A 17,830-nucleotide genomic window follows, 5' to 3' on the forward strand; every position below is an offset into this window, starting at 1 on the left:
AACATTTCATTTACTTTTACATAAACAAAAAAATATTAATCTCTCTCTATTTATTTATTTATAATTAATTCCAACAACAACTACTACTACTTACTCTTATTAAATTTAAATTATGGTTAATTGGACAAGTAGATCTATTAATGAATTAGGTGTTGATTCATTACAAAAAGATAATCATCGGCGTCAACAACAACAACAACAGGGAACTACAAGTTTAAATCAAAGTAGAAATCAACAACCACCATTTAATATGTCAAGTCAATTACCAACACCAGTAGATCCCGATTTATTTACTAGGGTGACTTTTAAGATACAAACATCGGTTCAAGACATTAGGGTCAACCAAGCAGTTGCTATTATTGGCGATGTGTCTGAACTTGGATGTTGGAATGTAAAGGGGTCGGTCGAGTTGTCAAACACCGAGCGTACAGATAGTCATTTGGTTTGGACTGCTTGCGTCACCTTTCCAACGTCACTTCATGTAAATTACAAGTATATCATAGTCAACAAGGCGAGAAATCCGGCACTCCTAGTTGAATGGGAGGCTGCAAGAGGATCATCGAGATCTATCAATGTAGAGGGAAAAGATATGTTTGTCAATGATGGAATATTTGGTATGTTGGGGTCTGGATTGACCCCGTGGATTGGTCGTGGATGGTTACCAGACTACGAGACACAGTTACGTATTTTATTACAAGTCGATGAGAAACCAGTGGTTCTCTATGACGAAGAGAGTCATCCAGATATTGTTCTTCGTCTTCACGATCCATACGGTCTATCACAAGACTTTTCACTACCAATGACTAGTTTTGCAGAGCTTGTCTTGCATGCTCCAACACTGGATTGTTTGGGATTCTCTGCTAGTATTGTCGAATATAAAGATGGAGCTTCTATCGGTGGCAATGGCCTTGGAGGATCCAATTCACCTTCATCACCCACCAATGTAAATATTGTCGGTCGCTCATTTATCATTTCACAACAAGTCCGTAACAAATGGGGCAAGATCTATTCACCAATCATCTCACCCGACGGACTGGTCGTAGGTGAATTTAGATGCAACTATCTTGTAGTCACTCCATTTACTCATCCACTCAATTCCATTGGTTCTCTTTGGCGTTCAATCGTTGAAAGAAATCCACAATCCATTATTGGTCATCGTGGAAATGGTAAAAATAATTTTGGTATAAATACAAATGCTGTTAGTATGTCTAAAGACAAAAACAAAAAAAGAAACAAATTAAGAAAAAGTACTAAAATATATATATTTCTTTTTCTCTTTTCTTTTTTTAGCCGAGAATACAATTTTAAGTTTTTTAACAGCAACTAGATTTGGAGCTAAAATGATCGAATTTGATTTACAATTAACATATGATAACGTTCCAGTTATTTTCCATGACTATGAAATTGAAATTGAAACATCTGAAGGTGTTACAATGAAAGAAACTATCAATAGATTAACATTGGAACAATTTTTAAAACTTAAACCTCAAAAAGGGTAACTATTATTATCAAATAGATCAATCAACCAATCCTAATTTATTCTCTCTTTTTATTTAGTAATAAAGGACCATTATCAAAAGGCATGTCACATATGAAAGGAAATAGATTATCGAGAAGTACAGGTGATCTTTTACAACTTTTACCACAATCTGTTTTTCCAACATTTACAGCTGTGACCTCATCATCAACTTCAACAACAACTTCAACAACCACTACCAATACCAATACCAATACTCACGCAACAGATTTAACTACTAGTACTGCTGTATTACATCCAAGTCCAACTGGATATTCAAATGTCATTCATGATAGATATTCAACCTTTCAAGATTCATTTACTTTTGTACCCCAAGACGTTGGGTTCATGGTTGAAATTAAATATCCAAACATTGCAATGCAAAATTTAAGAAAATTTACTGCTCCTGAAAGAAATGAATTTGTTGACATTATTTTAAATGCAAGTAGTAACAAATATAGTACTATATATATTCCTTCCCTTTTACTTACTTTTTTATTTATTTAATTATTAGGTTGTATTTAATGAAGCAGGAGATAGAAAGATTGTATTTTTAACATTTGATCCAGATATTGCAATGTTATTACGTACCAAACAATTTAGATACCCAGTATTATTCCTTGTTTGTAGTGATACACCAACATTTTATAGCGTATTCGATCCAGATGTCAATGTAAACGATACACGTGGTAATTCAATTCTCAATGCCATTTCATTTGTAAAGATTGTAAATTTGGATGGTATTGTTTGCGACAGTGAAAGTATTCTTGCCAATCATTCATTTGTTGAAACTATTCATCGTGAAAACCTTTTAATCTTTACTTATGGTTCAAAAAAGTAAAAATCAAAAACATATATTTATATTTATATATTTGAAGTCATTTATTAATTCATTTCCTTCCAATTTAATATTTTTTAGTGTCGATCCAGTAAATGTTAAAATTCAAACAGATCTTGGTGTTGATGGCATTATTGCAGACAATATGACAAAATTAAGTAAAAGATTAAAAGAACAATGTACTTCATCAGCTTCAACTGCTGCTTTGGTTTAAAAACGAAAAAAAAAAACAAATAAATAATAATAAATAATAAATAATAAATGCGAATAAAATTATATACATGTAGATTTGTTAGTTACTATTAGTTTTCGTCGTTATATTTATTTATTTATTTATTTGTTTAATTTGAGATTTGAGGATTAGATTTTTCAGATAATAATTTAATTCCGTCTGCGTATTGGAACTCTTCGGTATTATTAAAATAGTCTGTTACATCTAAAGCAATTTCACAACTTTCACTGACGATTGCTTCTTTGTCCTTTGTTAAACGTTCCAACAATGGGATGGTTTCAGTGCTAGCGATGGCACCCAAAGCTTCGGCAGCTTCATGACGTACCATTGCAGATTCACTTTCATCCAACAAGACCTCTGTCAATGCTGGTAAAGCAGCACGGTGTTGTAATTGACCCAAAACAAAGGCAACTTCATGTTTCAAGAGTGCACTCTTGTCCTTGAAACCATCGCAAAGTGCCAATACTGACTTTTCATCACCAATATCTCTCAATGAGAACAATGCTCTATATCTATTGAAAATATCCAAATCACCATCCAAAAATTGATCCTTTACTGCCCCAAATGATACACCACTACCAAGAGCTGGTGCTGGATCAACTGATAAATAGGTTTTGTTATCAATTGATTCTGGTCTGCAAAAAAAGTAAAAGAACAAGTTTAGAAATTAAGAATAATGATATAATATAACAGATCTATCTCTATCTATCTTGATTTACAACATACTCATTCTTTGTATACCAATCTACTCTACTAACAGCCAATTGACAAGTTTCAGCAACCTCTTTGGTTTCATCTGCAGAGAATTCCTTCAAGATATCAAACGCTCTTGGATCGGCAATAGCACCCAAAGCTTCGGCAGCTTCATGACGTACCATTGGATGTTCAGTAGTGTTCTTTACCAATTCAATTAAAACGTCCAATGCACGATTATCTGTCATTTGACCCAAACAATATGCAATTTCATGTCTAAGTAATGCTGAATCATCTTTCAATGCTACATAATAGATGTATTAATATATATGTATAGTAATAAATAAATGTATAGTAGTCTTTGTACCTTCAGTCATTGCATCTATACAAAGTGAACCACCAAGGTTTCTTAATGTGAACAAAGCTCTGAATCTCTTTGCAATTGGTTGTTGTACATCCATTAAAGTTGTCTTTAATTGATCAGCCAATTCTTGTGTAACTTTGATCTTATCCATAGTATAGTATAATATATATTAGATTGATATTTGTTAGATATAAATATAAAGGACTGAAAACAAATGACAATCGATTTCTTTATGAAAGACTCGTTTTTTGATAAATTGGTCCGAAACAAATGTTTGGCTCAAATTCATTCTCTTTCCCAAAATAAGGGACTAATGATTACGCAGATGGGAAAAAACAATATTTATTGATTATTATTATTATGTTGGTTAAGAATACACGTGTGTTTGAGATATATTATCTTGTCAATTCGTTGTTATTATTATTATGTTGTTGTTATGTTAATATAAATTACTAGGATTATATGTGTGGATTGTTTGGTTTTCAAGATTTCATATATATATATGGATGGGATGGTTTGGTTGGTTTGGTTTGGATTAATTGTACCAATCAAATAATCCCTTTTTCTTCTTTGGTTGTTCCATTTCTGTCATTTCTGGTTGCAAGTATTGTGGTTGTTGTTGTTGTTGTTGTTGTTGTTGTGGATTAATTGGATATGGTGGTTGTTGTTGGAATTGTTGTGGTTGTTGTTGTTGATAGATTTGTTGTTGTTGTTGATAATGTTGTTGTTGAACTACTGGATTAACAAATTGTTGTTGTGGAATTTGTTGTTGTTGTTGTTGTTGTTGTTGTTTAGTATGTTCATATTTTTGTTGTAATGGTTGTTGACCTACTGGTCTCTGTTGTTGACCAAAAACAACTTGTTGATCAGTGACAGGTGGTTGTGGGACAATATTTGGTTGATTGATACCAGTAACAATCAAAGTAACTCTAATACGACCATTTGCTTCACTGTCCAAAGTAGAACCAAAGATTATGTTTGCAGCAGGGTCGACCTTGCTAGAAACGATGTTGACGATTTGGTCAACCTCTTGGAGAGTGGCGTCGCTGCCAGAGACGTTGATGAGCACGCCCTTGGCACCCGAGATGTTGATGTTCTCCAAGAGGGGGTTGTTGAGTGCCTGCTCGGCAGCAAGGAGGTCTCTACCTTTGCCCTCGGCCTCACCAACACCCATCAGTGTCTTGCCGCTGTCGCACATGATCGTCTTGACATCGGCAAAATCGAGATTGATGAGACCGGGCTTGACCAAAATATCAGAGATACCTCTGACACCGTTGTAGAGCACGTCATCGACCATTGAAAAGGCATTGTGGATGTTGATCTCTGGGAACACCTCCATCAACTTTTGATTGGGGATCACCAAGAGCGAGTCGACCGACTTTTCAAGCTCGGCCAATCCCTGCTCGGCCATACGCATACGATGACGTCCTTCAAATTGGAAGGGTTTGGTAACAATGCCGACAGTCAAGATGCCCTTGGCCTTGGCAGCGGCAGCGAGAACAGCAGCTGCTCCAGTGCCAGTGCCTCCACCCATACCAGCAGTGACAAACAACATCTGTGTGTCACCAATTTGGTCCAACAATTCATCGAGTGATTCTTCACAGGCACGTTTACCAATATCTGGGTTGGCACCTGCACCCAAACCTCTGGTCAAGAGCTTGCCCAATTGGACAGCCTTTTCAGCGTCAGATGTTGCCAATGCTTGTGCGTCAGTGTTTGTAATCACAAAATCGACACCATATAATTGTTTCTTGATCATATTGTTGACAGAGTTACATCCTCCACCTCCAACTCCACACACTGTAATACGTGGTATACTAATCCAATTACCATCATCTACTGATGTTATCTTTGAATATTTTCTAATATTTAAACTAAAATTATTAGATAGATAGAAAGTAGAAGAAGGGGAAAGATAGATAGTATAGAGAGAGGGAGAGAAAGAGTTAGAGTTATGATCAACCAAATATAAAGATTTATCTATATCTATATTCTAAACATATATATATATATATTTGATGAAGATCACACATACTGAGTATCAACAGTTGGTTTACATTGAAACAAGTTTGAAGCAATAAAGACTCTTGATACTTCTTTACAGCCCTTTACCCTTAGATAGTTCATCATCATTCTTTAAAGAAAAGGTTGGTTTTATAATAGAATGACAAGCTAGCGTTATATCTATCATTCATTCTCACCCTTGCTCTAAGATTTTTTTGATGACACAAAATCAGAGTAAAATGTGTGAAAGGGGTCAAAAGTCCCATAATAATTTTATCTATTTGTTTGTCGAATGAATGATTGATATAACACTAAGCTTGTCATTCTATTATAAAACCGTCAATGAACTCATCGCTCGCGTGTATTTCCAGGAAATCAGATCCTCTTTCTACCCATCCACATTTTTAAAATTCATTGTTGTTGAAAGATCACTCACCAACAAACAAACAACGATCATGGAATATTACTACAATAATATAACTAAAAAAAGAAAAGAAGTTGAACAACAAGAAAATCAACAGCAATCTTTAAATAATAATAATATAAATATAGATAATAATAATAATAATAATAATAATAATAATGTTATACCTGATGATTTTGAATTTGATTTTTTAGATAATGATGAAATAAATAATAATAACATAAATAATAATAATAATAATATAGATAATATAGATAATAATAATAGTCCAAAAAAATTAAAACCATCATTACCAATATTAGTATCACCTGGAAAAGATCAATCAACGATTATATCAAATGAAAAAGAACATGAATTGTTTTTGATACCAACTCTATTACCTGAATTGGTAACCAAAGATATTGGATCAAATTCGATTATACATTGGTGTAGGAATTTTTTAAAACGTGATCAAGCTGGCATATTATTTAGACATTTGATGAATGTATGCAAGTTTGAACAAGCCGAAATGATGATGCGTCAAAAACCAGTTAAACTACCACGTTTGTTGGCTTGGATGGCAGATAAAGAGGTGACTGAAAAAGGATATCTTTCAAGTCACCACATGACAGAATGGACACCTCCAATGCTAAAACTTCGAGAGTGTTTGGAGACATTGTTGGATACGAAATTTGATTATGTCCTTGTCAACTATTACAAGGATGGACATGACCATATTGGATATCACAGTGACAAAGAAGCTAGAGATCCAGAAACAATGACAATCGCATCACTTTCACTTGGAACCACTAGAAGATTCTTACTTCGTAATATTAAAACCAACGAAACTATAGAGTATTCTTTAGAACCTGGCTCATTAATCGTAATGGACCAACAGACACAAGTACATTGGAAACATTGTATTCCAAAAGAATTAAAGGTTATCACCTCTAGAATTAATCTAACCTTTAGAAGAAAAGGTTCAAGAGATAAACCACCTCTTGGTTCTTATATTTAAGAGAAAGAGATATTTCAGTCTGTTTTTTGTGTAAATTGTAAATAAAGATAAATATTTATTCATCCTTTTTAATACTTGCTTTGGCTTGTTTATTTGACATGTAGTCAATAAATCCTGGTACAAATGGTAATAAATAATAACCAACCTTTGCTTTTAATCCTAATAATACTTCTCTACTTTTTAATCTTTCAGCCCTAAAATAAATAATATAAAAATAATAAATATATATTTTTCTCTATCTCTTTCTCTTATATTCTATCTTTATCTTACAAAATAATGGCTTCAGCACATTTATCAGGAGTCATAAAATGTTTTGATTCACGTTCAATTGGTTTTCCAGTAGTTGTCTTTGCCTTTTCGTGAAATTCTGTTTGAACAAAACCAGGACATACAATTGTAATTTGAACCTTTCCTTCCAATTCATTACGAAGACTATTCAAGAAACCATGGAGTGCATGTTTGGATGCAGAGTATGATGATCTGAGAGCAGTACCAAACTTTCCGGCCAAACTAGATACAACTACCAACGAACCATTTGATTGTTTGAGATAGGGTAATACAAATCCAGTAGTATAGACGACAGAAAAGAAGTTGATATCCATGTTTTGATGAAAGATGGAAAAGTCTCCATCCAATTTCTCAAACTCTACCAATGATCCTGCACCTGCATTGCACACGCACAAATCTACACCTCCCCACTTGCCAACCACCTTTTCAACCATTGCCTTGCAAGACTTTTCATCTGTAAGGTCTGCACTAACGATTAAGATATCATTTGCATCTATTTTTGTAGCTTCTACAATCTCTCTCTTGACATTTTCCAATAATTCTGTTCTTCTTGCTACTATTGCAACTCTAAAAAAAAAGTATTATTATTAGTATATTATAGTATAGTATAGATAGTTTATTCATCTCTTTATATTTATGTCAACATACCTGCATTTCATTTGAGCATATTGTTTAGCCAATTGTACACCGATACCGCTACTAGCACCTGTCACAATAACACGTTTTGATTGATATTTAGCAACTGGCTTTGCAACCAAATATACATATAATTTATACAATAATGATAATATAAGTAATTTAATAATCATTCTCTTTCTCTCTCTATCTCTATCTCTATATATACAACAAGTAAATGAAGAGTTGATGAAGATCGCAACTGGTTAACCAAAAAAGGGAAGGTTTAAAATTTGATTCGGAATTAAAATTTAAATAAAAAGTAATTTAAACCCTATAAAGAAGAAGAAGAGTTGACTTGTTCTTCATTTCTTGCTTTTCTTTTGATTTAATAAAAAAAAGTAGTAGTTTGTAATGAATAATAATAATAATAGTAAACATAGAATATTGATATTTGGATCATCAGGATGGATAGGATCAAAAATAATTGAATTAATTAAAACCAATCAAGATAAGCAGTATGACAACATATGTATATTCGAATCAAAAGCAAGAATACAAAATAGAGAATCTGTTGAAAGAGATATTGGTATATTTAAACCAGACTCTATTATTAATTGTGCTGGAGTTACTGGGAGACCTAATGTTGATTGGTGTGAAGATCACCAAATTGAAACTATTAGGTAAAAGCTAGAGCTAGCTAATAATACTAAATGTATAAATATGATCAATTAATAATTACCTTTTTTTTTAGATCAAATGTTATAGGTACATTAACATTAATTGATGTTGCCTATGAAAAAGGGATTCATGTAACTAATTTTGGAACTGGATGTATTTATAATTATGATGATGACCATAAACCATTTGGAAATGAAACTTTTAAAGAAACTGATCCTGTTAATTATACTGGTTCATTTTATTCAAAAACAAAAGCTATCGTTGAAGATGTAAATATTCAAATCTTAAGAGATATTTATATCTATTAAAAAGATATTTAATAATAATTTTCTAATTTTTCTTTCATAGTTGACAAGTAGTTATAAGAATTTATTAATGTTAAGAATTAGAATGCCAATATCAGGATCGATTAAAGAACAAAGAAATTTTATAACAAAGATATTAAATTATGAAAAAGTGGTTAATGTTCCAAACTCTGTTTCTGTTTTGGAAGATCTTTTACCAATATCTATCGACATGACAATCAAAGGTATAAAAGGTGTATTCAATATGTGTAATCCTGGAGTAGTATGTCATAATGAGATATTGGAACTTTACAAAAAAGAGATTGATCCATCGTATACATATCAGAATTTTTCTTTAGAAGAACAAGCTAAAATACTCAAAGCTGGAAGATGCAACAACCATCTCGATGTCTCTAAACTACTTTCTCTTTATCCTCAAATACCAACCATTCAAGATTCTTTAATTGATATTTTCAGAAAAATAAGACATCAACAACAACATCAAGAAATTGTAAATATTAATGAATAAATAAATGAACAACGATGAGGTTGTTCAGATGTACCAAATAAACCCAAACTTGGAATAGACATCCATTCCATCTTTCAAAAAATGAATTTTGTGGCGGGTTCACACAAACACCACAGATTGATCATCTCACTCTGATTTTTTTTCAAGGTGTATTTAAAAATATTACACACTCTCTGTATTAATAGTTATAACTGTATTATATATTATCATCATCATCATTATAAGTGTATTATATATCTTTTTTAGTAGTAGTAGTAGTCATCATTGTATAATAAAAATTTAGTATCTGTATCATGGGAAATAGTTTATCACAATATGCAAGAGATAGAATGTACTTGTGTAAAAAGGATGGAGCAACTGATTTGAATCTGTCTAGTTGCGAGATTAAGAAGCTTCCAAGAGCTATTCTAAAGTTTAAAAAGACATTGACCAAGTTGAATGTTGGCAAGAACTTCTTGACAGAGTTTAATAGTCAGATTGAAAAGTTCTTACTTCTTCAGACACTGATTGCAGACTCTAACGAGCTCACAGAGACCATTCCAACATTGTCAAAGCTCGAACACCTCATCCACCTCGACATTAGTAACAACCTCTTGACAAACGTACCCAACCACCTCAAGCACTTGCAACACCTCAACATCTCGATCAACTCGATCAACTCGTTCCCTCGCGAACTGGATCTTCCAGCACTACAGGAACTCTTTTACGCACACAACAAGGTATCGATCTTTCCCACTGAAATATTGGAGCTTCGCAACTTGCGTACTCTCGATCTTGCAGGCAATCGACTCAACTATCTCCCCGACGAGATTTCATCGTTGGCTGCCACTCTCCAAGCGTTGGATCTTTCCGAGAACCAATTCACCTCTTTTCCTCCTCCCATCACTACACTCACCGCTCTGCGCTCCCTGCGTTTGGCCGGTAACCAATTGGGACAGTTGACATCGGTCTTTACCAACCTCTCCAACCTCGAGGTCATTGACTTTTCCGAATGCCAATTGACTTCTTTTGATTTTGATCTCTCCAAGTTAGTCGCTCTCACCGACCTCTCCCTCGCAAGAAACAGAATCTCCGAGCTTTCCAGCCAAACAGCCATCTCACTTGGTCAACTCAAACTCATGCGTTTCCTCGACCTCTCCAAAGGTACTTTCAACTCTATCCCAAAACAAGTTGGTTGGCTCTCTAATCTTCGTCGTCTCAACGTTTCAGAAAACCAAATAACAAAACTCCCTGGAGAATTATCACTTTTAAATCCTTCAATTGATATGATTTTAATTCCAAATCCTTTAGAAGTATGTATAAAAAGAAAAAAATATAAATATATTTTAATACTTTTTAATTTATTAATTAATTGTATCCTTTCTTTTCTTTTTTATTTTATTTTTAGTATCCATCATGTGAATGGATAAAAGATGGTATACCATTATTTTTACAACATATTAAACCATATATGAGAGCATATGGACCAAATAGTAATGTATATAATTTGGAAAAGACAATGTACGCAATGGCACCAAACCAATTTAATATTAGGGCCATGGACTTTGAAGGAAAACCACGTATTAGTGGCATGGACAAGTTTGAAGTGAGAATGTTGTTGGACGGTGCTTCATCGCCATCACTTGACGCACCAACACGAGCTTCTCATCACAGCAGCACCTTTTTCCGCACCATCGATTGTATTGTAAAGGATAACAAATCAACCGAACCAGGAACCTACACTGTATTTTTTAATTCCCCTCAAACTGGTAGTTATGTACTCTACATTACTACTGATGATCTTCCAATCAAAGATTCTCCATTTTTCGTTGAATTGGTTTCAAAACCTCAAGCTCAATTACCAAATGAACAACAACAAGAATAAGAAATGGAATCAAAACCAAATCTAAAAAAAAAAAAAGAAACAAACAACATTAAAAACGGCGCAAACAATAATAATAATAATTTAATTTAATTTATATATACATAATACATTTTAAATAACAAATAAATATTTGTTATTTATACTATTTGTTTAAAAAATTTTACAAAAAGAATTTATTATTTATTAATTCATTTATTATTAATTATTTTATGTTTTTTTTTTTTTAATATTGTGTTGTTGGATGTTTATATATATATAAAAACCTTTTAAAAAAGAATTATTATTATTATATAATATTTTGACTTTTAATTACAAATTATTGAATATTGTTGTGTGATATTATTAAGTTATTATTATTTTTTTTTGATTTAGGATGGAATACTCATTTTTAATTCTGATTCTTGTTTAGTTATTTTAAAACATTATTCAAGAATAAATTAACATTATAATATTCAGCCTTTACAAGATAACCACTAAAATATCTTCCATTTTGCTTACTGAGACACATTGCACAAGATGGGGCATCTCTAAAGAGGACGTATGCCTTGACAGAGGTACCTTCGTTGGTGATGACCACCTTTTCGACGGCTCCAAAGCTAGAACATTCATTCTTTATCTCTTCTTCAAAATATTCATCGAGTTCAGCTGGTGATCCCAAATTTCGCATGACCATACATCTATTGGTAGCAGGTTCAGATGCTGCCAATAGTTTTTGTGTTAATAAAATCTTTTGTTCATTATTTAATGATATATTATCTTCCAATAAATTTCCATCATTATTGTTCACTTTTGGTGCTAAAAAATAAATAAATAGAAAATTAATTAATATATTCATAAATTTATGTTTGATTAAATTTACCATTTCTAACAGGTTTTCTAACTTTTAATTGTCTACCGTTAATATCATAACCATTAAAAGTTGATATAGCATCTTCAGCCGATTTAGGATTATCATAATCGATGAAGCCATATCCCATGTGTCTACCAGTTTCCAAATTTGGTTTTAAACTACATGAAACAACATTTCCAATAGAACTAAATATAGTTTTAATTTGATCTTCTGTTGCATTCCAAGGTACACTACCAACATAAACTCTATTATCATTATCTCGCTCTTTGACAGGAGTATTGTTCAACAGTGCTTGAGAAGAAAAAGAAGAAGCTACTGATGTACTTGATAAAAATGTATTTGAGGGAATGATGTTTGGTTGTAGTATCTCGGACATTCCTCCTCCTCCCATTCCAACCGATACTCCTGTAGCAGCAGGATTAATAACTGGAATAGATGGTTGACGAACCTTGATTTGTCTTCCAGATATTGTCTTTTGGTTCATATTTTGAATTGCATTAATTGCTGCCTCGGGATAGGTGTATTCAATGAAACAAAATCCTCTTGATCTTCCTGTTGCTGGGTCTTTGGAGAGTGACAATGATTTGATTGGTCCAAATGGTGAAAATGCTGCAACAATATCAGCCTCTGTCAAATTGAAATGAATGTTTCCAATATAGATTCTCGATTGAATCTCTTGTTGTGCTTGTTGTTGTTGTTGTTGAGGAGCAAGAGGAAGTGGAGCAAGAGTAGGAGGTACACTACCACCAGTGCTTTGGATTTGTTGTTTCTTTAAAGCAACTTGTTGTTGAAGTTCAATTATTTTTTGTTGTATCATTTGTTGTTGTAATTGAATACTTGATGATTGCATTTCAGAATCCATTTGATTTGTCATTGTTGAATGTGGTGAATTTACAGATACATTATTATTATCTAAAAAAAAAAGGAAAAGGAAATAAAAAAGGTTAATATTAATAATAAAAATAACTAAAAGAAGAAAACTAAAGAAAAAAAGAAATAAACAAAAAGGGATAAAGAATAAAAAAGAAAAGAAAAAACTAAAAAAATAATTTTGTTAATTATTATTTTTTTGGAAGTAGAAAGAAAGAAAAAGAAAGATGATAAAAAAAAAGATACTAAAACAACCTAGGTTTTTTACTCTATGTTACCTATTTACTTACTTAATTCAGAGATTGGGGTATTGTCCCACCCAGAAACCTTCTTTTTGGGTGGACTTGGACTTTGATCCAAATGTCTCAATGATGATGATGATGATGATGAGTTGTTATTGTTGTTGGTTGATGATATTGATGGTAAAATATCATTTTCGTCGGTACTTCTAGATCTTTTTTTGTTTTGAGGTGTATTATTCAAACTTGGACTTCTACTTGTACTTCTACTACTTCTACTTCTACTTCTTCCTCTACTTGATCTTCTTCCACGGGGACTTATACTTCTATTTGGACTTGGAGAAAGATATCTTTTCTTTTCTGTTGTTGAAGATTCCTTTCTTGACAAGGAGTATCGATCCGATTTACTCCGACTGCCATCCTTTTCACCAGAAGACCGCGATGATCTTTGATCTCTATCTCTACTTCTGTCGCGATCTCTATCTCTAGCGTTTCTGTCACGGTCTCCATCTCTAGCGTTTCTGTCACGGTCTACGCGGTCTCCGCGGTTTCCTCCTCTATCTCTACTTCTATCACTGCGGTCTCTATCACCACCGCGGTCTCTACTTCTGTCACGGTCACGATCACGATCACGGTCACGGTTTCCTCCTCCTCTATCTCTACTTCTATCTCTACTTCTATCACTGCGGTCACGGTCACGGTTACCTCCTCTATCTCTACTTCTATCTCTACTTCTGGCTCTTTCTCGATCGCCACCACGGTCTCTTTCACCACCACGGTCTCTGTTTCTGTCCTTTGAAAGAGTGGTGGTAGTTGTCGTAGTGGTAGCAGATGAAGGGTATCTTTCGCGGTCTCCTCCTCTATCTCTACTTCTATCTCTGCTTGATTCCTTTCTTTGATCGACCTTTCTTTGACTTGATGATGATGATGATGATGATGATGATTTGCTACCATTGGATGATGAGGATGTTGGAGAACTTGACTTTCTTCCACGTGGAGTCAATGGCGACTTTGATCGGGCACTAGTACTGCTGCTGTTGGATCCAGTCTTTCTCTTGGTCTTGGAATCAGTTGTTGTCTTTTGTCTGCGACTGCTGGATCCACTTCTACTTCTGGATCTACTCAAACTATTGTCACGTGAACGACTTGGAGAGATAGAGTGACTTCGACCTCTTGTGTGTTGAGTTGTTGTTCTCGGAGATGATCTTGGAGACCGCGGCGGTGATCTCGCCACCGGAGAACTATCTCTACTCGAACTTCTGTTACGACCATTGTTGCTGGTATATTTCCCACCACCACGTCCTCCTCTATCTCTACTGCTACTACGACCTCTGCTCTGACTTCGACTTGGTGACCTAGATGAAGAATAGTTGGTTGACGGACTTGGAGGAATCAATTCATTATCATACTCTTTTTTAGTAGTACTTTTACTCTTTCCATTATTACTACTAGTAGTGGTAGTAGAAACTATAACTTTCTTTTCTTTTGATCTTTGATTATGATTATTATTATTGTTATTATTGTTATTATTAGATGAAGGCGATGAAGATGCAAGTGAGGGTGATGAAGACACTAAAGCAGGTGAATGCTTTTTAGTTGATGAAGATGTCATGACTACTAAAGTTGCAAGAAGATGATGTTACTATCTATATTGTTGTTGAATTAGTTAGTTGGTTAGTTGATTGGATGGATGGATGGATATAGTGGTTAATGATTGGTCTCCACAACAACAAAGACCAACTCCACAACTACTATCTATTACTACTATTATTACTACTATTACTACTACTACTAATCTAATGAATGATAATGAATAGGAAGAAAAAAAAAAAAAGGGAAGTAACTACAATGAACAATAACAAAAAGATGGTTAAGATTCAAAGGTTAATCTCCAACATCATCATTGGTGTGAGAAAAGGGGTTCAGCCATATTAACTTTTTTTCACTCAATTTTGGTGGTTAATCACCAACCCTGCGTAAAATATCTTTTTAAAGACTCTGACCAATCATCTTTTGTGGAGACCCTCCTCTATCTTCGATGATCACCAACAGTTGGAGAATCAAACTGTAGAGTTTCCTTTCTCCTCGTCGCGTGCACGTCTATCTACTATTCTTTCTCTCATTATGATTCACACAGTAGGACTGACTAAAACGCATTGAATACAAAGAAAACCCAATCCCCGCCCATCCTCTTTTGAGGGGATGTTAGAGACTATATTTGTTCATCTTCATCTTGTTTGGCAACTTTTCCACCTTTCTACAACTATCTCGATCAATTGATAACTTGCAAACCAAATTAATTACGAGTATACTCTATTTCAGCAGTTGGATGACTGACTGATTGACTAAATCGATACACATTAATTACAACCAATCAACCAATCCAACCAACCAACCAACCGACAAACCCTAACCCCCAATTGCAATTAAAATTACACTCTCTTCTTATATATATATATATATATAAATAGAATTACGATACCGGTACCGATTCGTAACAGATAATAATAGTGTATATATGTATAGTAGTAGTGATTATATTTAATATATACTCAGTCCAATCAACCTCACCTATATATTCTACCACCACTTTAATGTCCTATGTCCATCATCACCACCCCTAAAACTAATTCCGTACTCCCCCACCCCACCCCTTCTTTGACAAAAAAGACTGATTAATACACCTCTACTACTAGTACATACAATAATGTAGGTGTTATGATAATAATATTCCGTATCTTTTTATCTTATATCTATCTAATGCATATCGATACGCATAAAAATAGACTGCTGATTTTAGGTGAATTGATACACCTTTGGAAGAATAGTAGAAGTGCGTAGAGAGTATTTTTTTATATTTGTTAAACACACACAACAAACACAAACTGGTGCATCAGCAATCCATCCCCCTCCCCTCCCACCTCTCACCTACCACCTACTACCAAATTCCAACATCATACGGTCCGCATTCTTGTCTACCATATATTTTTAATTTAATTTTCCATCATCCATCATCCATCAGCATCATCATGCTTGTTGATCAAAAAACTAAACAAGCTATTTGCCTTTATATGTTAATAAAAACAAACAACAATAACAACAACAACAACAATCAAAGTCATTATTAATTATTTTAATTAAAATTTAAATTTACTCTTCTCTCTTTTTTTTCCAAATCCATTCAACCAACAACAATAACAATATTGTTGAATCCACTTTTGATCAACCAAGGTTGTTTCTTTTTTTAGCATAAATCGTTTTTTATATTTATATATAAATTGGATTTAATTTAATTTAATTTATATCCACTTTCAAACAAATAGTAAAAAGTAAATTAATTAATTTGCAACAACGATCAATCACCGATCAGACAACTACAACCACAACACCAACACCAACAACGACAACAACACCAACAACAACAATGATGTTATCCGATAAACAATTATCTTGTCCATCACTTTTATCTTCATTGGATAATAATCAAAACCAAAACCAAAATAATAATCAAACAACGAATTGTTGGAAAAGTGGAAATCCACAAAGAGAATTTCAAAAAATGAGAGATAAATATATTAGTAGATCAATGGGTAACCTTGATCAACATCAACAATCAACAACAACAAACATTAATAATAATAATCAATTACCAACTAATCAACAACAAATGTCAGATCATTTCAAAAGTTTAAGAAATAGTTGGTCATTTTATAGTGCACCAGAGGAGGGACAATCTACTCCCAATCTCCAACACTGTCATCATTCCTTTTCAGCGCCAACCTCTCCACAATCTGGCCGACCATCACGTAAAGACGGGTATTCAGAGTCGGACCTAAGAAGTGCCATCCTCGAGCCACTGCCACACCACAAAGCCACAAAGATCGAGGAACTGGTCAAAGGAAGGTTAAAAGAAAAATTGGGAAGACTATTAAACAACGAGGAAATGGAAAAACAAGGCAAGGCATTTGAAAAAGGTGCCACTACTTTTGAATCAACCCTTCAAAGAGTTCAAAGAAGGGCAAGAGAACATATTAATATGTTAAATATTAATAATATTAATACATCTACAACTACTACAACTACTACAACCACTTCAACAATCAATAATAATAATAATTCCGAAAATAATAATCAACAACATTTTTTAATATTAATACAAAAAGAAGAGGTGGGATCATCATTATCATCATCATCATCATCACCACTTCAAACGACACAATCCCAACCACAACTTCAATCAACCTATTCTCAAATTCATCACCATCATTTTGTTGGTTATAATAACCTATCATGGAATCCAATTTCAAATGCATCAAATGGTAATAGTTGTTTTGACAGTACCTCTTCTTCTGCATAGCTATATCTGTAGACAGACACAGAGGAGGAGATACCCTAAAAACAATCGTTTATAAAAAAGATAAATAAAACAACATGCGCGACCCAAATTAAAACACTCAATTTAAATTAATCAATATCAATATCAATATTATTATTCCCTTTCAAGTTGACTTGTTATGATAAAAAAATAAGATGTCCAAGACG

At 33.5% G+C, this 17,830-nt stretch overlaps 9 protein-coding genes across 9 annotated transcripts; 5 read left to right on the forward strand and 4 right to left on the reverse strand.

Annotated features, from left to right (window-relative positions):
- Positions 1-112: 112 nt before the first annotated feature.
- On the forward strand, positions 113-2,568 carry DFA_11693 (uncharacterized protein; the record flags this gene model as incomplete). The annotated part of the gene is made up of 5 exons (XM_004350589.1): positions 113-1,202; positions 1,291-1,495; positions 1,558-1,957; positions 2,031-2,353; positions 2,436-2,568. 5 exons carry the CDS (start codon positions 113-115, stop codon positions 2,566-2,568), a joined length of 2,151 nt encoding a protein of 716 aa, XP_004350640.1.
- A 127-nt stretch (positions 2,569-2,695) lies between these two features.
- dohh-2 (PBS lyase HEAT-like repeat-containing protein) lies at positions 2,696-3,794 on the reverse strand (the record flags this gene model as incomplete). Its single annotated transcript, XM_004350590.1, has 3 exons — positions 2,696-3,221; positions 3,313-3,583; positions 3,647-3,794. 3 exons carry the CDS (start codon positions 3,792-3,794, stop codon positions 2,696-2,698), a joined length of 945 nt encoding a protein of 314 aa, XP_004350641.1.
- Positions 3,795-4,178: 384 nt separating this feature from the next.
- fszA (mitochondrial cell division protein) lies at positions 4,179-5,776 on the reverse strand (the record flags this gene model as incomplete). The annotated part of the gene is made up of 2 exons (XM_004350591.1): positions 4,179-5,517; positions 5,679-5,776. The coding sequence occupies 2 exons, from the start codon at positions 5,774-5,776 to the stop codon at positions 4,179-4,181; spliced, it is 1,437 nt and encodes a 478-aa protein (XP_004350642.1).
- A 167-nt stretch (positions 5,777-5,943) lies between these two features.
- DFA_11696 (alkylated DNA repair protein) lies at positions 5,944-7,068 on the forward strand (the record flags this gene model as incomplete). Its single annotated transcript, XM_004350592.1, has 1 exon — positions 5,944-7,068. The coding sequence occupies one exon, from the start codon at positions 5,944-5,946 to the stop codon at positions 7,066-7,068; it is 1,125 nt and encodes a 374-aa protein (XP_004350643.1).
- Positions 7,069-7,123: 55 nt separating this feature from the next.
- DFA_11697 (short-chain dehydrogenase/reductase family protein) lies at positions 7,124-8,165 on the reverse strand (the record flags this gene model as incomplete). The annotated part of the gene is made up of 3 exons (XM_004350593.1): positions 7,124-7,262; positions 7,339-7,923; positions 8,005-8,165. 3 exons carry the CDS (start codon positions 8,163-8,165, stop codon positions 7,124-7,126), a joined length of 885 nt encoding a protein of 294 aa, XP_004350644.1.
- A 220-nt stretch (positions 8,166-8,385) lies between these two features.
- Positions 8,386-9,465, forward strand: DFA_11698 (3,5-epimerase/4-reductase; the record flags this gene model as incomplete). The annotated part of the gene is made up of 3 exons (XM_004350594.1): positions 8,386-8,654; positions 8,726-8,921; positions 9,001-9,465. 3 exons carry the CDS (start codon positions 8,386-8,388, stop codon positions 9,463-9,465), a joined length of 930 nt encoding a protein of 309 aa, XP_004350645.1.
- Positions 9,466-9,758: 293 nt separating this feature from the next.
- DFA_11699 (filamin/ABP280 repeat-containing protein) lies at positions 9,759-11,329 on the forward strand (the record flags this gene model as incomplete). The annotated part of the gene is made up of 2 exons (XM_004350595.1): positions 9,759-10,757; positions 10,853-11,329. 2 exons carry the CDS (start codon positions 9,759-9,761, stop codon positions 11,327-11,329), a joined length of 1,476 nt encoding a protein of 491 aa, XP_004350646.1.
- A 409-nt stretch (positions 11,330-11,738) lies between these two features.
- Positions 11,739-14,900, reverse strand: DFA_11700 (RNA-binding region RNP-1 domain-containing protein; the record flags this gene model as incomplete). The annotated part of the gene is made up of 3 exons (XM_004350596.1): positions 11,739-12,124; positions 12,189-13,091; positions 13,340-14,900. The coding sequence occupies 3 exons, from the start codon at positions 14,898-14,900 to the stop codon at positions 11,739-11,741; spliced, it is 2,850 nt and encodes a 949-aa protein (XP_004350647.1).
- Positions 14,901-15,154: 254 nt separating this feature from the next.
- Positions 15,155-17,645, forward strand: DFA_11701 (uncharacterized protein; the record flags this gene model as incomplete). Its single annotated transcript, XM_004350597.1, has 3 exons — positions 15,155-15,194; positions 15,760-15,798; positions 16,612-17,645. 3 exons carry the CDS (start codon positions 15,155-15,157, stop codon positions 17,643-17,645), a joined length of 1,113 nt encoding a protein of 370 aa, XP_004350648.1.
- Positions 17,646-17,830: the final 185 nt, after the last annotated feature.

This window comes from Cavenderia fasciculata, assembly GCF_000203815.1.
Source record: "Cavenderia fasciculata unplaced genomic scaffold Scf_EUAJFUG02HR96I-5, whole genome shotgun sequence".
NCBI lineage: Eukaryota > Evosea > Eumycetozoa > Acytosteliales > Cavenderiaceae > Cavenderia > Cavenderia fasciculata.